The sequence below is a fragment of the Leishmania major genome, chromosome 28 (assembly GCF_000002725.2).
Source record: "Leishmania major strain Friedlin complete genome, chromosome 28".
In the NCBI taxonomy this organism is placed as follows: domain Eukaryota; phylum Euglenozoa; class Kinetoplastea; order Trypanosomatida; family Trypanosomatidae; genus Leishmania; species Leishmania major.
Genome location: NC_007269.2, coordinates 2,990 through 25,488, shown reverse-complemented (window position 1 = coordinate 25,488; position 22,499 = coordinate 2,990). Strand labels below are relative to the sequence as shown.

Genomic DNA, 22,499 nt, shown 5'->3' with positions numbered 1-22,499 from the left:
TCGCCTCCCAGGCTGTGCGGCGCCTTTGTAACTGAGCCTCACAACCATTGGGTTGATGTGCTCCACAGCACGACTCAATTGAACGGTGTGCAGAGCAACTGCGAAACCGTCAATGACTGAAGGCAGCGAGATCCGGCGACGACATGAAACGAGTAGCGCATTTGTCGAAGCGCATCAAGCCGTAGCATCTGAACAAAAAGACACCGCGTGAAAAAGAGCGCAGATACACGAGCGAGCGGGTCTGGAGTTGCACAGCTGCCATCATGAACAAGACACAAATGCACGCATCTACCGCGGACCATAGCATAAGGAAAAAAGATCCAGAAACGAAACGGTGTAGCCACCAAGACGTACGCGCCCAGTGTTTGTCTCTGGGAGCATCTTGCAATTGCCAGGCGTCGCTCCACAGAAAAGACGGCGCTCAAACTCACAAAAAAAAAACGACTCGGAAACCAGCTTGCCCACATCATGCGACAGCGCGACAAGCGACTACAACTTCTAACATGATTTCGGGGGCCAGCGGCACAGAAAATGCAATCTGCATGGAGAGCAGAAGTGACATGCACTCTTCATGTACCTGCGTTCCACAGACAGTAGATGGAGGTGGAGAGAGAGAGAGAGAGAGCTTTAAGCCTCAAACCAGAACAGCAGAAAGTCTTTGCAGCACGCATCACCGCAGCGCATCAAGAGTCGCTCCTGTGTGGCAAGACGCACCAACAAGTTAGAAGAACACGGCCGATCGCGCGAAAACTCGAGCTACCGCCCTGCACATTGTGCAAACAGCTACCCTACAGGTCGCCACGCATCAGCACAGTCCGCACCCGCCGAGATACAACGCTGCGCGGCTAGAGGGCTAGGCAGCCAGCTTACTCTCAGCATAGCGCACCGTTTTCCAAAAATCCGGCGAAGCGCTAAGTCCGCTGAAATGCCCACGCAAGCGATTCAGCAAGTCGAAATGACCAGTGCTTGGGTTGAACACCTCGCGCTCGTAGTACATTGCCTCCTGAAAGGAGGCAAAGCTCAGAAAGCGGATATGGCTGCGCAGCTTCTGCTTCCGCAGCCCGCGGCGCACGTGCGTGATCAGCGTTCGCTCGTACGAAGTGCGGCTTGTGTCCGTGTCAAACGCTTTCTCCTCGCGGTACATCCGCCACAGAGACTGCAGCAACGTCGCCCCGCGCATTTTTTGCACCACCGAGAAAAAATCCATCCACAGCTTCGAGCCCACAGACGAGTCTGCCGGAAACCCAAGCTCAAAGATCGCCAGGGCTTGCACCAGCCGCAGCGGGGCAATGTGGCAGTCACGCCGCATCGTTGCAAGTGAAGAAGAAGGGTAGTATGGGTTCAGCCTTCGCTGCGACGCAGTGGCGGGAGGGTAAATAGGGAGCTCGGAGAAGAGCAGATGAGCCGGTCCGCCACAGCGGTAGGTGTCCCACACATGCATGTACTCGCGCACCCGCTCCTGCCGCTTCTCACTCGTCGGCATGTACTCCAACAGCCTCATCAAGGCGTACATGAACCGGCGCTGCCGAACAGGCCGGCAGATGCCCAGCTCCTCCAGCAGATGCGGCACCGACCACGACGGGATTCCTTCGGGTATAAACATGCGCCTGAACTTGCGAGCCTGAATACGGCGGCGTGTCTGGGGCCGCATGTCGTCATGATTTTGCATGCCGAACCTCAACAGCTCGCTCAGACCACCACACAGCGTCCGGTAGAGCAACAAGCTCTTTGCCGGTAGCAGATGCAGAAAAACAGTGCGCACCGTTGTGGTCACAGAACCGACGAAGAGGCCCACGACGCTGGCCATTATTGCCTTTCCAATGACGGCCAGCACAAAGGCCAGGCGCGACGTTGTGTAGTGCTCCGTGATCACATCCAGCGTGGTCGAGTTGTTCTTCATCGCCGACGCGACGGCAGTGCTGTTGAAAGGTTGCCAGTAGCGCTCAAAGTTCGCAGGGATAGCCGAGGTGAAGGCGAGGCGCAATATGGTGTCGAACGCGGCGCACCACGTCGCGGGTGTGTACCGAGTGCGCGTTTCTGCCGCATACACATCTGCCAATGCACTGGCGCAGGCGACAAAGTAGACTACGATGCCTGCAACGCTTCTAGACATCGAGAAGAAGTGGCGCATCAGCGGCAGCAAAAACTCGCGGCTCAGGAGACGAAGCAGAAACACAAAGCGAATCGTGACAAAGATGGTGGCGTACTCGTCTGGGGATATGAGACAGCCACTGCGCTCTACCAAAAGCGTCGAGCACAGCGCCACAGCAACGCAGTAGTAGAGAAGCTGAAGCACTTCACACAGCAGAAAAACGCAGTCGCCGGAAAGCACGTACGTGTGTTTGCCGTCTTCCTGGCATGTCCGCCAGCTGACGCTAGACCGCGCGCAGCGGTGCACCGCAAAGGAGCACGACATGATCGCCTCGGCCAGCCCGCAGAAGGTGAAAGCCATCTCAAACCCCAAGAAGAAGATAAGGTCATCCGAGGTCGCTGCGGTAGTGGGGCTGAAGATGCAGCCGAACACAAGGCTCGCCAGCAGAATCACGTTCCCTACGTAGCGGTAGAGCCATTGATACCAGCTGAAGCCAGACATGGCAATCGGATCCTCTAGCAGAGGGATCATGTCCACCATGAGCCGGTTCGTATCTCTCAGGTTGGTGCCTACCCAGAAGAGATATGACAGACATGTCGAGATGCAGATACCAGGCAGCACCCAAAAACAGTAGATGGAGTAAAAGATGTACGCGTCTTCGCTAAAGTACGCAACAAACAGGGCAGACGTCTCCTTGACGTTCGGCCACGAAGTGCGGCTACGGGGCGTGGCTGCCAGGAACTCCGGGTAGGACACGTTGGACCGCAAAGCCTCCACCTCTGCTGGGCTACTCCAGTTGATGTTCATCCACGCAAGAGGCTTGAATCGGACCATGAACACTTGCGCCCGAAGCAGCTCTGCCATGTATGCAGCGCCACCCATCACCGCGACCGGGAAGAGAATCTTGACGGCCGAGCCAATATACATCTTCACCGCCCGTTTCATCTCGCAAAAAGGAAACACCTGCAGCTGTCCAATGCGTAGCAGTGAGAAGAATCGCACACAGTAATAGGTACGGAATCGCCGGTCGGGAACGAGCACAAGCACAACAGCACACAAAAGTGCGCACGCCGACACCAGCGTCATGATCGCCGTCGAATCACGCGGGATCACTACAATCGACACCGCAACGCTCAACAGGTGAACCACACAAGAAACGACGATGAGAACGCTGCCGCCGTCCAACGACGCGTCGGCGACCCACAGAAACGCTATGGAAGCAAAGGTGAGAGCAACATTGAGGTAGTGCACACACACGTTGCGGACGACAACGAGACTCAGAAACTGTGTAACCGGGTTTCCACTGAGGCGGTCATGCGCGATGTTCTCCTCCAAAGAAGCGAACTCGCCGCGGCAGATGATCTCCGTCAGCGCCGTACACTCCTTCTCCACGACCGGATCGTATCTCTTCATGGACGTTTTCTGCAGCGTGTACTGATTTGAGATCGTGACGCTGCTGGGCGACGAGCCCCAGACAGCGCTGACGCGACGGCGTCTCAAGTCGTTGAGCCACATTTTCATCCGTACAATGACCTCCACCGAGATGTTCGCCTTGAGACCCCAGTGGGTGTACCAAGACGCGCCCTCCAGGTAGTTTTCGACGTAGTCCAGAACGTCTTTGTGAAGGCTTTGCACCACGAGACGCAAGAAACGCCCAATGAAGTTGGACAAGCGCAAAAGGGGGTGCAGCATGATGGCGAGCAGGAACGGCGCAAAGCAGAAGTGCGTGAAAAAAACAAGCATCGCCATCACAGGTGCCTCCGAGAGCGGGTCAATATGCTCTGGCGTGAAGGCGGGCAGAATAAGCTCCCGTAGCGAGATCTTTAGGCATTCGCGTTTGCTCGAGCATATGGAGGGCCGCATCTGCAGCTCTGCTGCCGCGAGGAACTGCAGGGCGGCCACGTAGGAGATCATCCATATCGTGAAGAACGAGGCGACGAGGTAGACCATGCCCCAACGCACCATGCCCGGAACGCTGAACAGAAGTGACCACCCCTCCACAAGTCGCAGGCTTCTAAAAGCGACAAACGGGATGCCAGGAGGAACAAATCCAATAACCACGCAGAACACCCGAAGCATGAGCCGCACGTAGTGGGAGAAGATGAACTCGAGCCGGAGAAAGTAAAGCGACAAGGCCAACTCCACCGCAAAGACGGCGCTGAACGCCGCTTCCATGGCGAACAGGTTAGGCTTGACAGACGCCATAACCAGCATGCCAATGAGCACCCAGTTCATCTCCTTTCGCAGCAGCGCACCAGTCCACTGCCGCTCAATGAACCGTTCGCCCAGGCCCTTGCGCTCAATCATACCAAGCGCCGTCTCCACCACCCCAATGTCATACGTGCCACGCGAATACGGATCCTCGTTGCGGCAGTCCCACCTTGAAGCGTCCTTTGTCGTCGGCTTCGTCACGGGCGCAGACCGCTGCGGCGCCTGCGCGCTCAGTATCGCGCCTCCCTGGCTGTCTAGCGTGTCTTGGACACGGCGCACAAACCGGTGCACCATGATATTAGTGTTATGGTCGTAGTGAGAAGCTTCGATGGCCTCCTTGGCAGCGCGCACGTCGTCCTCCCACATCACACCGTCGAGCTGCTGCCCAAGGGCCTCGATGGTGGCCGCGCGATGGGCGTCAAAGAGTTCCTCCTTGCCCTCGTTGCGAAAGCGATGCTTGTTCGACTTGAGCTTTGTCTCGTCGCTAATGTCGTAGTGATGCCGAATCGCGTTGTGGGTACCGACAATCACCCCCGACCACCAGTAAAGACACATGACAGCGCGGAACACGATGAGCTGCACCAGCGGTATTTGCAGCCGCAATAGAACATCGCCGTCTGGAAGGACGTAGCGGCTCTGCTGCGCACGCAGCGGCAACAGAGAATCGATGTCCGGACTCGTGTTCCCCTGGGAGACCAGAAGCAGCACAGTGTGCTGCGGGCTCACTGTGCTGAGAAGAGACAGGAAAACGCGACCCCAATTGCCTCCACTCGTGAGCAGGAGATGATTTACAGCGGTGCTACGCACGGTAGAGCCGATCCCGGCAACAGCAAAGGGCACAAACATCAGCAGATACACCACAGAATATTCGATGGTACGGCAATACGTGCACGTGCCTGAGTGGCGAGGCACAAACTGACGCACCACGAACGGGAGCTTGAGTGTGAAAAGCGTAATCACAATCGCCCCGCCGTAGCAGCTTGCCGCGGCGCAGATCAACGCGGTGACGACAACTGCAACGTCCCATAAACGCCACCAGCACAAGGGGAGACAGCATATCAGCACAAGCTCCACGCACAGCAAGGCCATGTCCACCTTGTTATGCACCTGCGAAGCACTGGTGCGCGGAGCGTACCCCATGTAAATAAGGAGAAAAAGACTCGCCGCAAACTGTGCCAGCAACACGAACCGCTCGAACCTAGCGGCGAGCAGCTGCAGCCGGCGAAAGCGCGAGAGCCGCACCGGTGGGGGCGGCAAGCGACGCCTCTGAATGAAAACGATATCGCGGAACACGCTGCAAAAGTTCTCCCGCCACACCAGCCCCGTCAAGAGCCGCGTCACCTCTCCTAGCATCACCTTGATGCGCATCAGCAACAGGTTCTCCACCAGCGTGCCGCGTTCTTTGCTAAATTGATATCTCCTCACCGCACTGAGCAGCACGTCAGCGGCCTGCTGCCGTCGGCGGGCGACCCGGGCGTGGTGACGCCGCCACGCCCTCTGCAGAATTGTCGTCATGCGTCTTACGTGTAGATAATGGCGCCTCGCTCGACGCGTTCTCACCATGGACTGAAGGTACACAAGAAGCGCCTCAGGAAGCCGGCGAAGCGGAACCTCTTGAGCAGCAGAAGGCGCCGCCAGTATCGGTAGCTCCCCATCCGATTTGGCACCAGGGGAGACGTTCTCCTCCACCTTGACCACCTCTGCCATGTGCAGCGCGGCGATAGCAGTCGTCTCCGCTAGCTTTTCAGCAAGCAGTCGCATCTTGTTCCTCCCAAGCAACACTCTGTGGACAGAACTTCGTGCCAGAAAGCCCCTCCCGATGCGCTGCAGCTCGGCAGCACAGCACTCTCGCGCCGCGCGGTCTCCAGCGATGCGTCTCGCGCATCTTTTCTCCTTTTCCATGAGCGACATCCACCCTGACGCCTCCTTGTCGAGACGCTTATGGCGTTCTCGCTTCTCCTTTCCAAACAGCTTCCGTCGCTCATAGTCCTGCCGTTGAATTCGTGCACGCTCTGTTCCTTCACCATGGTGCAGCAACGCACGGGAAGAACGCTCGCGTTCCATCACGTCCTCACGCTCCTCCTCCTCCGTGATGACAAGAGAGACCACCTCATCGTGTAACACCAGCGCTCCTGAAACGGCGCCGCGTCGTAGCAGAAGCTCCAGCAACGCCGCACTATCAGGGTGCCATCGGTACGCTACGTCGTAGAGCGTCATCCCTCTATTGTTGGCAACATTAATCTGATCCGCGACATCGGCTCGGTTGAGCAGTGACTCTATGAGCAGCAGGAGCTGGCGGTGTCTGATCCTCTCGTTGCTCAACAAGCCGTGCAGAAAGGTATCCCCGTTGCGATCGAGAACACAGGCGGCTCCGTACTTGGCTACAAGAAGCAAAACCGAAACGATTGTTCGTGCACAACGGGCTGCAATGTGAAGCGGCGTCTCTCCTTGCACGTTCGCTGAAAAGACAAACCTCACCTCCGACTGGAGCAGTTCTATCAGGCAATTCGGAGAGGCGAGCGCCGCAGCCCTGTGTAAAAGACTATTTTGGTCCGCATCACACCAGGCGCACAGTCCAGGAGAAGACGGCGCCAAAAGGCCTCGCACCGCAGCGGCATTCCCGTGGCAGACAGCCTCCAACAGCTGCGGCGATGGATGAAACAAAGGTATACTGGAGAATGAGTTGACGCTTCCTGGAAAAGGACTACTACCTGCAGGTGTGAGCGGCAATTGGCTCATGGCGAGAGGGCAGACGTGCTCTACATGAAATGTTTGTTGCTCGTATATATGCGTGTGCGCGTCAGTCGCAGAGACACTCCTCACACTAAAATCCACGTCGGCGCATCCAGCGCTGATCGTTGCGCATAACCGTTCGTTCGTGGGAGCGGCGGTGAATAAGAGTAAGGAAAGAGGGTCCAAGTAGTATTAGCGGCTGTGGCGAGCATGCAATGCGCGCATGCGAGTGCCACCTATGCGCTCACTACTTTCGGTCAAGCAAGGAGACAAGGGATGGGGGAGCAGAGGGATAACGACTCCATACTACCAAACACTTCGTTGCGTAGTGGAAACCTGATGCACAATGCACAGAAGAAAAGCCAAGAACATCAATCTGCGGCGCATGTTGCGCACGCCATGGGTATGCTGCCGCAACGTAGAAGCCGAGTCATGCGCCCGTCAACGATATGCGTTGCATAGGCAAATACAACAAAGCAATATGAATGATATGAAGAGAGAGAGAGACAAACAGACAGGATCGCTCCAGCTAGCAGACGGGGTTTTCAATCAGCGAAGGAACAAAAAAGGCGGCACGGGTTGCTTTGATTGGTTCGTTTTCCTAGCGAGTAGTTCGCTACGTCTAGGCACCCTCACGGTCCATGGCATAGATAGATTCCTCCTGCCCCTCCACGACACCGAGGCACTCCTTGAGTGGATGAGACGCGCGGCAGTCGTCGGTGACGTCGTCAGGCAGTGGCGAGGCGAGTGAACACAAGTACTCCTCGTAGTACTCTGCGTTCGTGCAAGAGGCTATTGCCTTCACCACACTCCCGCAGAGAATGCAGAGACGCCTCATGCGTGTCTTGATCGCCGCCTCCGCGTGTGCTACCTCCACTTCGAAACGCTCCTTTATATTGACAAATTCCAAAGTAAGCCTCTGATTTACCTCGCGGGCATTTTCCAGGCTCTCTGGCCGCGTGGAAGCCTCACACCCCGGCGGCAGAGGTACCTCTCCGGACAACAGCATCGTGCTTTCGCTTACCCGCTTTGCACGCATCACCAGATCCTCGTAGAAAGCCACGAGTGAGTGTGCGATGATGCCGATTTCCCACTCGCATTTTGATATAGCCCTTAGATACGGAAGAACAAGCTCGCTCGCGAGAGAGCTCTTGCGCAACGCGAACCGCTGTACCGAAGTCATCGTTTTCTTCACAACAGAGTTCTCTTTCGCCAGAGCTTCGAGAGCGCTTGTCGGGTGCCACCCTTTGACAGGGCTCGAGGTGAGCGGGTAAGTGGCGAAGCCCTCCGCGAGCGCCTGATACGTGGATGCCTCTTGCTTCAGGGAGCCCACATACTCGCGACAGAAGAGCTGCATCTTTCTCAAGTGCTCATGATTCACGAGGGCAAGCATGTACCGTTTCTCAAACGCTGGCGGTAGCATCGACTTGAGAGTATCGATGATCTCCAGCTTGTCGTTCACACCAAGCTCCGCCTCCTTTGGCTTTGATGAGAACCACGAGAACATCGTGCCACTCTTTTTCGGCTTGAGGGCGTCACACGCAGCGATATCGCTGTTGACCCTCATCTGAACAAGGTTACCCAGTTGTTTGTAAAACGCCAAGAAGGCGCGCTCCTGCAGCTCGAAAAGAAAGTACAGCAAAGGAAGAAATCCTGATAGCCTCGACCAATGGTGCACAATGAACTCGAACAGAACAGTGCATGTCCCCTCGCACATCTCCGCGTCTGCTGGAAACAAGAGATGAGAGAACGAGTAGCGCAGCGCTGCAACGAGGGTCTGCACGTGCACGGCAGAGCGATCGACGACAAACAATCGCCGAGAGAGGGTGCTCGAGAAGCGGAACCATGAAGTTGTCTTGCACTGCTCAGCGATGATGCCCATTGTGCTCACATCTGGTCGCCCGCCCCACTGCATCTCCGTGCACGTCACGTCGAAGACGTCGTCATCGACGAGAAGATCGGTGCCCTCGCCTTGCGGAGCCTGGTATCTCTCGAGAGCCTCAAACGGCGCCAGCACCAGTGACAAACGGAACGCGTAAAATCGATTGGAGTCTACTTCAAGCGTCCTCGAACTCGGCTGCAAAATATCAACTTGAGGATCGGCCTTGTACAATTCATCAGGAGACCAGAGCTCGGTCGCGATGCTTGAGGCCGATCGCCTCAATTCATGCATTGTAGAGGAAAGCATACCTACCATGTGTGCGCGACGCAAGTTTCGGGTACAATCGCAGCAAGTAGATCAGTTTGTCTGTGTGTGTGTGTGCGTGTGTGCGTGTGCGTGACAGCACTGCCGTGCGCCGTAACAGAGTCGAAGTGAGAAGAAAGCATACAATACAAGCTGCACATAGCCGTTAGAATAGCCGAAAGCATGTAACCGTGTTCACCGCTGTGGAAGGACCGGTCAGAAGACGCATGGAGCTTCCCCAGCCTCTCCATCTCCAGGTCCGTCACCCACAGCCTCTTCGCGGGCTCGAATGAAGCGAAATGTCAGCCAGCCCTCGACTAAACAAACAGAGCAAGTATAAAAGCTGCTGCAACGTGTCAGAGAGGAGCTGGAAGAGAAGCAAGCGCTCGCCTTGCGAGCACCTCCATGCAAACCCCCTCGATTTCATCAGGCATAATTACGTTTTAGGTCAATGACCACCTGTGAAGACAGACGAGTGCCAGGGTGGAAACAAGAGCAGGCTACCTGAAAGTGCATATGTGAGTAGAATAGAGAGAGCTACATCATGTGCTTCCTTCTTGAACAGCAACTGCCTCACAAACCACCACATACACGTGCGCGCATGCGACATAGCCTGTCCTACTCCGTTCCCTGCATAAAGCAGTACGTGCTAGAGCGCGGAAAGATGGATGTGAGATCCGCCACTGTCGCCACCTGGCCGGGGGAGAAGAAGCCAGCGTTCGGGCACGAGCGGCCCACGCAGCGCTGCAAAATGGATGGCGCAAAGATCGCACCAGCGCTGCCCAAGTTAACGACGGGGACTTCCGGTTTGGCGATGGTATTCAGTCCACCGTGAGAGAAGTGAAACGCCGCCGTCGAGGATGCCACGATGTTACGACGCGCCTCTCGCGCAACATTGATGTCCTTCTCGACAAATATCGGCGCGATGCGTTTTTCCATGCTGATCAAGAGGCTTGCGGACATTTCTGTGTCCAGCTCTGCGTCATCTACGAGGAAATCAACAGTGTCGTTTTGGTCTAGAGAGATTCCCGGAGGAAGCATAAAGCTGAGCTCACCGCTATCCGGATGCCCCACGAACGAGACCGGCACATGCACGTCGCCGTGTCGCAGACCAAGGAACACCTTGCTCGGCTTCTCCGCAACCTCAGGCAGCGAGTACACCTCTTTGACAACCTCCGTGGCAGGCCGGTTGTTCAGCGCCCGTACCGTCGCAACACCACCCTCGCACGCGACATCGGTTACACTAGCGCTGCCGAGGGAAATCGACGGAACCACACTCACCGCGTGTGCCTTCAACAGCTTGCTGCGCAGCACAACCGCAGCCGCACTGCCTCTATAAACACGGTCATTGATGAAAAAGATCGAGTCCTCCAGCTTGCCGCTCGGATCTCCTCCACCGATCACACTGCCGACAGGAGGGTAGAGTCCACCGACCAAGGGGCATTTCCTGCCGAGTGAGCTGCTAAGACCGCTGAGGTGCGCTGAGAGAACCTGCTCGTACTGGAGTGCAAGACCAGTGTCGAGCATAGCGAATGCCACCGCTGGCGGCGCTCGGCCTGCCGCCGCGATCTCGTCTTTATCCGGAACAGCATCGAACGTGAACGAGTCCGTTTCCAAGTCTGGAATGCAGCCCAGAATCACCTGAATGTACCCCCCGCCTAGACGCTGATGGCACACCATCCCTCCTAACATGTGCACGCAGCCAGCCTTCACCGACGACGGGGTGAAGCCATTCGCCTTGCACATGTTGAACCAGACGACCTCCGGTGCATCCACCATACAGGCGTAGTCCACCGAAACGTTCATGTAGCAAAAGTTCGGCGGCCGCGGAAGCCCCGCCGCCGCCACGTCGAACGTCTCGGCGGCAGCGATGCGTGAACGATGGTCCCCGCTGCTGGCGGCGGTAAACACCACCTTGCGCTCGTCGACAGCGAGCTCACGCCTCTCTTGCTCCTTCTCCGCCCGCTGCAACAGCTCGCGTATCGCCTCTGGCGTGCACAGCTCCTGCGATTCAATCCATCGGCGAGCAGAAGTCAGCGCCAGCGAGGTGAGTGTACGTCGGCCCAGGCGGCGCATTGGAGCGCCAAAGAGCAAAACACGAGTTGCAACAAGCTAGCCGCCAAATCGGGTGTTTCACGGTTCGTCCCAACCAGGACCCTCACACACACGAAAAAAACTAGCGAGAGTAACCGTGGGAGTGAGCCTGAAAACGGGGAGTGGAAGACGGGGAACAACGCACTGAAACGGTGGGGGAAACTAAGACCAGAAAGGCAAACATCCATCGAAGGCAAACACCGGTAAACAGCATCAGGAGTATAGAGAAGCGGGAAGCGATTGAGGTGTAAAAGTGGCACTCATGGTACCAGATGAGGACACAGCAGAGCCGAGGCCAGTATACTGACTCGCCGCTACTGCTGTCTCGTGCAAAATATACACAAGCCTGCTGCCATGATCTGCTATAGCAGAACATCAGAGAAAAAGCCCGGAGAAGGCCATGAGAAGCCGCAGGAGTTCCTTGTACGCATGCGCACCGTCCACGGCCCTTAGTCGTTTTATACTTTGAATAAACCAGAGCTGACAATCAAGCTATACATCCAAAGCAAAGAACAAAACTGCGTGTTACCAGATATCGCACGCACAGCGTCGGTGTGACCCTCTTTACATCGCACACACTGGCCGTCAGGGATTCAACGAAAAGCTCCCTCCTCACGTGCCCACGATGAAAAAAAAAAATTGACTGCAAGGGGGAACACGAGAAGCCGGAGTTCCATGTAGACAGATCCGATAACAGCGCCCGAAGAGCAAACACTGTGTCGTTTTCCTTCACCATCTTCTTTCCACCTAGCGGGCACCTCTCACTCGTGGCTAATGACTGATGGCTTGACGACTCTGGTCGTTTACGAATTTGTTACCTTCGATGACGTTGTAGCCTCTCACGACGCTGTTGTCGCTCGCGTTGGCGGCCTGGACAACGTTGTAGTTGGCTCCCTGGGTGAGAAGAAGGGTGTTGCTCTGACGCATCACCTGATCGCTAATGGACACGTCATCTAAGTACTGCTTGAGAACCTCTTGCAATACTCGGTTCTCCTCTTCCAAAAGAAAGCGCTCCTGCGTCAACGCCGCATTGTCCAGCACCACCTTGTTGTGCTTCACCCAGAAGCGGTCCAGCGACAGCCACTGCTCATTCGCAGCAGGTGCGGCGTCGCCGCCTCGCAGGACATCATCCTGTGCGTTCCCAGAGCTCTCGGCGGCCACACGCCTCTTTGTTTCCGCTTCGACTGCCGCAGATGAAATGTTCGCCTCGTGCAAGAGCACCTGCTCCCGCTCCGTCTCCATCGGCTTGCACAGCTCCACGAGCCGCAGAAGACGCACCGCTCGCTTCGAGGTCGCCTGCAGCGCCTCCTCTGTCGCGTTTGCCTCCTTCACAAGTTCGACGAGTGCTTTAGATTGCAGCTCCCTCCACCGTTGCATCTTATCCTTCAGTTTCTTCAGGTGACTCAGTGTTGCGTCTCGCTCGGCCTGGATAGCTGCGTTGCGATCCTCCCACTCTTTTGCATTGCGAGCGATGTTGGTGCGCCACGACGAGACGCTGCTTTGCAGTTTTTCAATCTTGCGCAACTGGGCGGCAATACGCTCCGTCGTCTCCTGGTCCTCTTTACACTTCGCCGTGTACTCCTTCATGTTTGCCTGCGCAGCAGACATGAACTTCTTGTAGCGCGAGTCCAGCTCGCCACGGAGACCATCCTCGACCTTGTTAAGGTCTGCTTCCATCTCCCTCATCGCCTCGTCCATCTTCTCGGCAGCCGTTTCGTGACCCTCAGACGTTTCCTCCTGCAGCTTCTTCTCCAGCATCTCCGCCTCGGCCGCCATGTTGTCCAGGATTAGCCGCAGGTCGTCCATCTCAATCATGTGCTTCAGTTCCAGCTCGGCCCTCTCATACTCGAAGTCTTGCTGCATCTCCGCGACGTTGGCATCAAGATCTGCCTCCAGGTCCTTCGTGCGTGCCGCGTGCAGCTGAAGCAGAGAGCTGACGACGTCCATGTGAGAACGAAAGGCGTGTCTGCACTGCTCCTCCGCCACACTCAACTCCTCTAGAAGCGTCGTGGAAAAGCCCTTCTTTCTGTCCAGCGTCGCCTCAAACGTCCGCCGTAGTACTTCGATTTCGGCCACAAGCTCACGCTGTTTGCATTCACGCAGAAAGCGCATCCAGCGGGCATCGATGACGCCAGAGACGGCATTGGACATCTCCTCCTCTTCCGCCACAATCTCGCGCAGGCGACTCTGCAACAACGTCAGCTGCCGACAACGTCTTTCCGACTCTTCCGCACGCATCCGTTCGAGCTCGACACCGCTAAGAATCTTCTTCCGGCCGCCTCTCTTGGAACCCTTCTTGGGGACCGGCATTTTCAAGACTAGGGACGCTGCTGATACTCTCTAAGTAACTTTGAGGGCACCTCCTCACTTTCTCAAGTAATCCATTCCACTCTGAGCCGGCACACCTACACGCACGCAAGCCAATTACGCACCCATGTGAGAACCGTCAAACAACACACAATACACGGAAAAGGGGAAAGGGATAGGTGAGAAGAAAAGGTGAAGATGGTGACTAAAGAGAACAAAACAGCATTGAATGTCAAACGAGAGTGTGCCGAGGAGGAGATGCAGTAATGAGCAAAAGCCCACCTCATGAACACACACTCAGGTATTCGCACAGCACGCACCAACTTGTGTGATAGTGAGTGAAGCAGCGAGAGCACGCACAACCTCCATCACCTCGGCTACCCCTCTCGCCACTTCGTCACCTTCAGAAGAATTGGCAGCGCACCGCCTCACAAAAACATTCAGCCGCCGGGTGTGCCCACACCACAGAAAACAGCATATCATCGCCGCGTCACCAATAACCAGTTTGTTTGTCTCCTATTGTATCGTAAGAGAGGACAGAGATCTCCCACCATGTGTCGAAGGAAAACAGCGAGGATGACGCACGCATCAGCAGAGCGGAAGAAAAAAAACCTCGCTGCAATGTAGAAAAAAAACGACACTTCCGCAGTCACGCACACACACACCAAATCACTGAAGCGCATGTGATGTGCGTCATGACACCTGAGCGCGTCGAAACTCAGCCGAACCTCCATCACAGCAAAGAGAGTTACTTCTTCTTCTTCCGCTTTGCCAACTCCTTTTCCACCTTTGCAATCTCAGCTGTCTTGCCGTTCTTTTCCAGGCAGCGAATCACCTGTGTCACGACGCTGTCCTTCACACCAGAGCCGTACGACTTCAGCATGTCCTGAAAAATTCGCAACGTGGCATGCCAGTCGTGCCCGCTCGTCGTACTGATAATGAGAGAAAACATGGCAGCAGGCAGCTTCGGGATGACCGCGCGCGTCTCATCGTAGGCTTCGATCGCTTGCTTCCACAGATTCTGCTTTCCTAGCAGCGCAAAGCGGACGAGATACGTATTGTTGTCTCGCTGTTCGAGCGATGTGGTGTCGAAGAAATCGATGGCCTCCTGCCACAGCGATGCTTTGCTTAGGCTACTTAGCACCGTGTTGACCGTTGTCGCGTTCACTTTCACCCTACGATTCGTCATCACTGCGTACATATCTTTGACCGTCGCTGGGTGTTCCACCGCCGCTCCCAAGGCACAATTGTAAAGCAGGGTCACCGCTGACGGCTCAGCCTTGATGACTGTTGGCAGCCCAATCACAACCTCTAGTGCTTTGGACCACTGCCGCTCCTTTGCATAGAGAAGCATCTTCTCCGTCAGGCCAGAAATGTCGGCGATCACGCTTGCCGTCTGCTCATGTAACTCACTGGACTCGCTGGCAGCTGCGCCTTCGCTCATGCGCGAGAAGCCAATGTCGCTCACACGCACATCGCTCAGCGGCTCACGCCCTACCTTCAGAAGTGCTTCATTCACAAAAGCCACGGCACGCGGCATCAGCTTCGCCACGGGCACCGCCTCGTTTGTCGAGTCTGCCAACTGAATAATCTCCTTCACCATGTTCTGCTGGTAGAGAATGGGCAATAGCTTGCGCAGACCCGGGCCGCGAGCCCCCGGAGCGGCCATCTGCACTACCTCACTCGCCTGCCGCAGCACCTCCTCCGTCGGATGCAGCGCGGCCGCCCTCGTAGCAACGCGAATGTGAATTGGTAGGAGACCGATCATGGCAACTTGTCGATGGATCTCCTTGAAGACGTCTGCCGGCACATCGCTGTTGAGCGCCTTCATCGCGACAGCGCCGAGCACCGCAGGATCTTCGGTGTTCAGTCCCCTGGCAGCCATCTCAGCCAAAAGCCCCTCAGTCTGGTTCTTGTCAGAGCGCAGAATAAGCTCTGCGTAGACGGTCTCGTCGACATCCGACGACGCTGTCAGCTGCCTCAGCAACGTACGGCGATACGTGCCCCTTTCGGCGCTAGCGATGAGAAGCTTCGCGCGCGCCCCCATGCGCCCGCTCTCCGTGAGGCTACGAGAAGCGTAGGCAACAACCTCTTTGCGTGGTCCCTCCTCTAACAGCTGGCTTGCCCTCAGCAAGGTTAGGTCCACCATCTCGCTCCCGCTACGGAAGTTGGAGCGACTTTCCTTGGCGAGCTTGAGCGCCTCCTCCCACCGCTCATTCCACACGAGGACTTGCAGTGCTTTCAGAATGATCCGGCTGTCCAGGCGCTGCTTCTCCTCTTCCTTCAAAGCCCCGAACGCCGTCAAGAAGTCTGTGCCGCCAGAGACCAGTAAGTGTGCCTTTCGCATCACATGGTCAGGGAGCTTCGCCTTCTCTACAGTGTCGAGAAGATCGCGCCTTAGGTCGACCCGCTCGGCGGGGTGCGCGGAACGAATGCTGTAGGCAACAGACGCAAGACCGGCCGGCAGCAGCGCCGACGCCCGGGCGCCAGCATCGATCATTTTCCGAAACGTCGAAAGAGCAGTGGCAGCGGAATCTGCGGCGAACAACTCGCGCAAGAGCTTGTCGCCCACAGTGAGTTCCGCCTCAAAGGACACTTTGTAAGTGTGACGCATCACCCACTCCTTGCCGAGCGTTCGATGCTCCTGCTCTCGCGCCAGCGTGAGACGCCTTTGCTCCTCTTCCTCCTGCCTTTTCTGCAGCCGCTCAAGCTCCCGCTCCCGCTGCTGTTCCCACACATCCACCGAAAGCCCTGCTGCCGCCGTCGCAGCCGCGTCGTCCGGCGCAGAATCCCCAACCGCCACATCCCTCGCCGTTTCTACAACGGCGGCACCCACCGCGGCTATGGGCACACTAATCACCGGCTTCGCCTTCCGGGCAGGCGACAAAGCATCCTGAGGCACTGCAGCCACAACAGATGTCTGGACGACAGCCTCCGGTGCTGGCTGTGGCGCCAATTGCTGGCGAACCTCGAAAACGGGCTTGTCTTCGGTAATAAGCACCTCCTCGACAGGAGCTGGCGCTGGCGGCGCGGACACTGCCGCGATATGGGTAGGCGGTGGCGGTGATACTGGCGCCGACACCGTGCTCAGCTCCGTCTTGGTGGCAAGCACCGACCTCAAGCTCGGAGGCAGCACAAGCGGCGGCCGTGTCTCTCTTTCCGCGGCCGGATGTTTTTCTGCAGTCGTCCTTGCTGGGATACAAGGAATCTCAATCAAAGGCACCTTCTTCGCGATCGTCCGCTCTTTCAGTGGTCCGGAGGGAGCTTTCGGAGGGGTGGGTTGTCGCTGTGCCGCCAAAAACTCCGCCACCTTATACGAAACCCCACCCAAAGAGCCTCCTCTCTTCTTGCTATGAGACTGGATCTTCTTGAGCTGCTGCGCGTACTCCTTGGTGCTGTGCTCCAGTGGCTGAACTGCGCCAACACGCTGGGCAGAGTCAAAAAGGACCTTTGCCGCAGCCGAAAAGCCGGATGCCGGCCCTTTGGGTGGAGGCGGCATCTGTACAGATTCTTTTCGGGGTTGGCAAAGGAAAAACAAAAAAGCCCGAGAAACGAAAATAAGGTGAAAAGATGAAAGAAAAGGATGTGCGCAAACAGGCAAAGAGTTCACCACTTTGCGCGAGGAGCCACCCCTCCCGTCCCGGTAACAGATTCCCTATAAATGGTGCACAACGCCGCAACCCGGCAACACGAAGACGGACGCATATGCGCGCGCTTCTGCTCCGGAAACCGCGAGGCATAGCCCTCCTAAGAGCAGTGCGCAAAGTAAGCACGTGATCGTCGTTCACAAGCTCCGCGGAGATTACTGATTTTGGTATGCAGGTGCATATCACTAGACAGAACTCTACAACATCTACCGACAACACAACGAAAAAAAACCGACAGCAGTGACCCACATCAAACAGCGCCGATATAGTTGAATCGGTCGTCACAAGTGCAGCGCTGCCCCGTACGTGGCGCCGAATGCGTCGTGCAGGCGGCAGGAGTCCACTACCATTTGATACGGCTGAAGCAGAAGAACAAAAACTTCCTCCTTGGCGTCAAGAAGCTCATCTACACAGCGTATAGGAATGCGATCTTCGCCAATGCAGACCTCTATCAGCGAGACTTGCCGAAGCAGCTCGATTTCCTCCATGAAAGCGGCCCGGTTAATCGGCCGCAAGACATTCATACACTTCCTTTGGGCCTGCTGCGTGATCGCCAGAAGGCGCTCCAGCGGTATGCGACAGTCCACCTCCCTCTTCCTGATGAGCGCCTCTGTCTCTTTGCCGAGGACAGCCACAGTAATGAACAGAGCAGGCATTCGCATGGTCGTGATAAACTCCACAAATCTGTCGTGGAAAATCTGCCGCACAACCGTATGAATTTCGCGCAGCGTGATAATGCCATCAGTAGAGGAGACGTCGACAGCGTCATCCCGCATCCGCATCAACACACCACAAATGGCGGCAGACGCAGACTGCAAGAGTCGCCGCACATCACCGTAGTGCGACGCCGTTTGCGTGCAGAGCTGATTCACCGCCTGATCCGCAAAGAGTTTCGGTTCAATAGCGCCGACACGATGCACAAGAATCTCACGCAGCTCTTGCGTTCCATACGACGAGAATACGAGCTGATTTACCACACCGAGACGGCTCTTCGTTTTTGCATCAAGTTGAAGTTCCATGCTGTTGGAGATGGTGATCAGCTTGCAGTTGGCGTACGGGAGAGTGAGCCAATCGACTACTTTGAAAAAGCCCTTCGAATGTTTTTCCAATATTTTATCCACCTCATCGACCACAATTACGCACAGAGCAGGAGGCTTGCCGCCCCACCCGTGCCGGAAGCGCTTTTCAATACGCGAAGCGCATTGCGCTACCGGGCATGGCTCCACCGCACCGAGTCTCGCCTTCGTTAAGTGATGATGGAGTGTATAGTAGATATCAGAGCTCTTTTGAACGACAAAGCCGTTAAGAAAGACGGCTGTCGGTTTCGTACCTCGTCGCGATACCAGTTGCGCCAGCGCAAAGTTCACGGTCGCCGTCTTGCCGGTACCAGGCATTCCAAATATCTGCATCGTGTGATGCTTCTCATCTTCGAGGAATTGCTGTATTGCACGTGCGTGGTCCCCTCTGCAAACAAGGTCCTTTGTGGAAAGCGCGCTCGAAACACTCAGCGCCTGCACGCCTTCCTTGAGCGCCCGCATCACATCCTCCTGCTGCGTCGCTCGCCGGCTCCGCTTCATTTCCGACACGGCAGCAACACTTGTCTCGCCAGAGCCCAACCACAAAGATCAACAAGCACAGAGAGCGCGCGCAACCAAAAAGGGATGTAGATGTTGATCAGGAATGGCAAGCTATTGCGCCTTTGCTTCTCACTTGCCATAGCATCCCAAAAGCCACTTCCTCGTTGCGGGACCCATTTTAAACTGCGGCTTTGACATCCTTTGCGCACCGCCCCCAATTTAGCCAAAAGAGCTGACACCTACCAAAGTCGCGAAGCAAAGGGCGCATCTCAGCGCGACCTTTCACGATAAGGCATCACGTACTGAAAAGGCCCGCCTTCCCTACTCCGCTATCTTTTGTTCCTACAACGCAAAGCGCCACTCTACAGCAGTAGATGTATACACTGATGGCTGCGTTGCCTGAGCGACGCCTGTAACGCAGAAGCCAAAACAAACATAAACAAAAGCAGTACGGCACGCCAGCCCACGACACGCCAACCACGATGACGCTGAGCCACCGAAGAGGCGCGCAATCGACGTCGCAGATGGAATCCCCGGCACTCTGTTTATGCACTACCAGTACCGAAAAGTGCATGGACCAGTGACCTCCTCTTCAGCATCTTATCGGAAGTGACTAGGCCGATTTTACCATCCCGCACAAAGTACAGCTCCCTCCACATCGGCAGCACCCCAAGAAAGCGATAGCCGCTATTGCCCAACTCCGCCATTCCTCTGTCCCACTGAAACTTTCGTTGGTACGTTCCCTCATCAATCTTCTCGATGGGCACCGCGTCGAGATATCCCTTTTTGGCGAACCGCGCCTCATCTATCAGCAGATCGTGGACGCGCGGACCATGGTGCATTCCGCCCCACGGGCACCCCATAGATGCACCTGGCGCCAAAAGCTTGTATGCCTCTTCGCCCTTGCCCTCCCGACGGAGACGCAAGAACTCCTCAATCACCTCCATGGCTACGTGCGTGAACACCTACTTCAGATGAAAGAGTACGTACAGGAAAAAAAAAGAGAGCAACAAAGTGCGGTGCAAAAGACTCAAGCACCCACACCAAACGCTCGCCACACTATGCTAACGAGTACCTTGCAATACACCGAGTGCTATGCCTGCAGAAGTGGGACTGCAGAAAAAAAAAACCTCTTCTTTTGCGTGTTCTGAGAGTTGAAGCACAAAAGCAAAAAAACTGCACCTATCATCAGCTGATGTCCTGAGAAGTCGAAAAGCCCCTAGAGAGGCACAGGAAAGAAAGGGAAAAGACAAAAGTACGGTAGACAGTGACACCAGCAACAGCGTCACCCAGGAGACGAAAGCCGTCCAGCTTGCTGCAGCAGCACTTGCGTCTTATTCAAGCACGTTCGGAGTACAAAGACTCGATTGCCAACAATGTTGGCCAAGAGCGGCGCAGCTACTTCCCGCTACTTCGCTGACTAGGTTGGAGAGGCGTGGCCCTTCGACAAGAATTTGAGCGCTATCCTCATGAGCAAAGCACTACACAATTATGACAATACAAAGAGAAACACAATGGATGTGAAGAGTCTTTCATCTATGCACGTCCACGGACGGCAGTTTCACGAGAAGACGTTTCTCCTCCGAAACGCCTCTCTCGGAGAACAGTCACAGTATTCGAGAGCTACAGAGCGGTGAAATTCCTCCCTCTCCTTCTCGCGCATCTCCACCGCCTTGCGTGCGCGCTCCGCCAGAATGGCTGGATACGTTGGGTCTAGAGTCATTCGAATAGACTCCGCTACATCGTCTTCCGGCTCATCTGTTTGCTCTTGGAGCATTCTGATGAGCCGACTCTTGTAGTCCCCCCAGTCACCGCCCATCAAGCGCACGTGATCCTTCAACGCTTTCTGCCGCTCCAGTCCCATATTCTTCGTCCGCCACTTTTCCATACTCGGCGGCTTGGCGCCAGGAATGCCGTGAATGAACCCGAAGTGACCAATCGACTCAGTTCTGTGCAGAATCCACAGCTCCGAGCGCAGCTTCCTCTTCAACTCCGGATGACATTCAATTGCCGGCTCCAAAAACTTTGTGCGAATATTGCCAGAGTACCGTGCCGGGGTGTCATAATAATCCAGGATGACAAACCGGCGATTGATCTTCACCTCATACTCGATGGGGTGTGGATAGTCCGGAAACAACAAGGCGTGGATATTCGTACAACACACCGCGATCACGCCGTTCTCCGTGAGATGCGGCGTTACCTTCTCGAAGAATTCCTCCAGTTTCCCTGCATAGCCCTGTGCTGTTGGCGCAAATGCATCGTTCTCACCATCCCACAGCGCGGACACAATCTCCTCATCCGGGTAAAAAATCACAAGGTCATATTTCCCTTTTCGGGGCGCATCCTTCATCTCGTCGGTGACTTCCGGAAACATCTCCGCCACCTGAAAGCTGACATTCGACAGCTTTGGCGAGCGAGCGGCATCCTTCCGACATGCCTCGATGAACCGAGGCCGCGAGTCCACTCCACGCACCATCGGCACATGGCAAACCTTTGTGGCGAACGCCACAACACCTGAGCCGGCATTCAGGACAAGAGCCTTGTGCAGCATGAGGGGACCACGGAAATTCTGCAGCCATTTTTTGAGCAGCAAGATCGGCTCCTGCGTAAATTTGCTAGGCGGCAGCGCACCATAGGGCAAGTGCAGCCGAAGAGACGTTGGCAACGCCGGCTTCACCAAGGTCCCCTGCTCGAAGGAGGAGAAGCTGCGCACCAGCTGCACATACTCGCTGTATAGCAGGTGCGTGTGGTCTGACACCGGATAATACTCCTCCACATATGCCTGAAAGCGCCGCCACAGAACTTGTGACCACTTGTAGTTATCAAAGTACAGGTTCTGCACACCAAAACTCTGATTCAGCTCCGCGTCGTTGAAGTCATCGAGCGTCCAAAAGTCGCGGCGAATGAGAACGCGACCGAGAATCTCCTTTTCTCGCAGGTGCAAAGTCAGCACATCTTGCGCCGAGACAATGGGGTACTCCGATCTACACAACGCCCGCGCTCCCACGCTTACCTTGTGGATCACCTCGATTCGAGCCAGCGGTGCCACAAAGTGACCTCGCTTCAGTAGCGCGTACACCAAATCAATCGACTCACTTCCGTCCACCGGAACATAGCCAAGAGGATACCGGGCCGGATCCACGGTCGACTCTGGTCGAAGAGTAAGCCCTCGATGCAGGCACCCGCGCAGCGTACATAATAAAACTCTGCGCATTATTTCATTCTACACAGCCCGCTAGTCATCTGAGTGGTTGGAAGCCTCTAAAAATGATAATGGATGTCGACAGAAGCACAGGCTAAAACGCGTGTCAGAAATCCACATGCGTCGGTGAAACATCACCCCAGAAATCAGCACCAAACAAGAAGGAGTGAAGAGAAGCGGAGCAAGAGTAGTACTATAGTCAGGAAGCCTCATCGGCTTTGCCAGACCAAAAACAAAGCTCAGGGCAGACATCTCAATCTCCGATCCATTTGCGAAGAGTACACCACAATCTCTTCGTCGAAGTGAACAGCGTTACTCGCACCTGTGAACAAAATCAAAGCCCCAGGAAAAGCTTTTGACGCTTCGCCAGAAAACGACGCACCATGCATCCACATCAACGCAAAAAAGCTTGCTGCAATGCGTAGGAAGACAACTGGAAGAGGATCCTGCG

At 55.8% G+C, this 22,499-nt stretch overlaps 8 protein-coding genes across 8 annotated transcripts; all 8 read right to left on the bottom strand.

The window, feature by feature from the left end:
* Positions 1 to 853: 853 nt before the first annotated feature.
* On the bottom strand, positions 854 to 6,520 carry LMJF_28_0080 (hypothetical protein; the record flags this gene model as incomplete). Its single annotated transcript, XM_001684234.1, has 1 exon — positions 854 to 6,520. The coding sequence occupies one exon, from the start codon at positions 6,518 to 6,520 to the stop codon at positions 854 to 856; it is 5,667 nt and encodes a 1,888-aa protein (XP_001684286.1).
* A 1,138-nt stretch (positions 6,521 to 7,658) lies between these two features.
* LMJF_28_0070 (conserved hypothetical protein) lies at positions 7,659 to 9,209 on the bottom strand (the record flags this gene model as incomplete). The annotated part of the gene is made up of 1 exon (XM_001684233.1): positions 7,659 to 9,209. The coding sequence occupies one exon, from the start codon at positions 9,207 to 9,209 to the stop codon at positions 7,659 to 7,661; it is 1,551 nt and encodes a 516-aa protein (XP_001684285.1).
* Positions 9,210 to 9,839: 630 nt separating this feature from the next.
* LMJF_28_0060 (conserved hypothetical protein) lies at positions 9,840 to 11,297 on the bottom strand (the record flags this gene model as incomplete). Its single annotated transcript, XM_001684232.1, has 1 exon — positions 9,840 to 11,297. The coding sequence occupies one exon, from the start codon at positions 11,295 to 11,297 to the stop codon at positions 9,840 to 9,842; it is 1,458 nt and encodes a 485-aa protein (XP_001684284.1).
* A 789-nt stretch (positions 11,298 to 12,086) lies between these two features.
* Positions 12,087 to 13,553, bottom strand: LMJF_28_0050 (conserved hypothetical protein; the record flags this gene model as incomplete). The annotated part of the gene is made up of 1 exon (XM_001684231.1): positions 12,087 to 13,553. The coding sequence occupies one exon, from the start codon at positions 13,551 to 13,553 to the stop codon at positions 12,087 to 12,089; it is 1,467 nt and encodes a 488-aa protein (XP_001684283.1).
* An 817-nt stretch (positions 13,554 to 14,370) lies between these two features.
* LMJF_28_0040 (conserved hypothetical protein) lies at positions 14,371 to 17,121 on the bottom strand (the record flags this gene model as incomplete). Its single annotated transcript, XM_001684230.1, has 1 exon — positions 14,371 to 17,121. The coding sequence occupies one exon, from the start codon at positions 17,119 to 17,121 to the stop codon at positions 14,371 to 14,373; it is 2,751 nt and encodes a 916-aa protein (XP_001684282.1).
* A 429-nt stretch (positions 17,122 to 17,550) lies between these two features.
* On the bottom strand, positions 17,551 to 18,846 carry LMJF_28_0030 (putative origin recognition complex subunit 1 (ORC1); the record flags this gene model as incomplete). The annotated part of the gene is made up of 1 exon (XM_001684229.1): positions 17,551 to 18,846. One exon carries the CDS (start codon positions 18,844 to 18,846, stop codon positions 17,551 to 17,553), a length of 1,296 nt encoding a protein of 431 aa, XP_001684281.1.
* Positions 18,847 to 19,391: 545 nt separating this feature from the next.
* On the bottom strand, positions 19,392 to 19,793 carry LMJF_28_0020 (conserved hypothetical protein; the record flags this gene model as incomplete). The annotated part of the gene is made up of 1 exon (XM_001684228.1): positions 19,392 to 19,793. One exon carries the CDS (start codon positions 19,791 to 19,793, stop codon positions 19,392 to 19,394), a length of 402 nt encoding a protein of 133 aa, XP_001684280.1.
* Positions 19,794 to 20,407: 614 nt separating this feature from the next.
* On the bottom strand, positions 20,408 to 22,060 carry LMJF_28_0010 (conserved hypothetical protein; the record flags this gene model as incomplete). Its single annotated transcript, XM_001684227.1, has 1 exon — positions 20,408 to 22,060. One exon carries the CDS (start codon positions 22,058 to 22,060, stop codon positions 20,408 to 20,410), a length of 1,653 nt encoding a protein of 550 aa, XP_001684279.1.
* Positions 22,061 to 22,499: the final 439 nt, after the last annotated feature.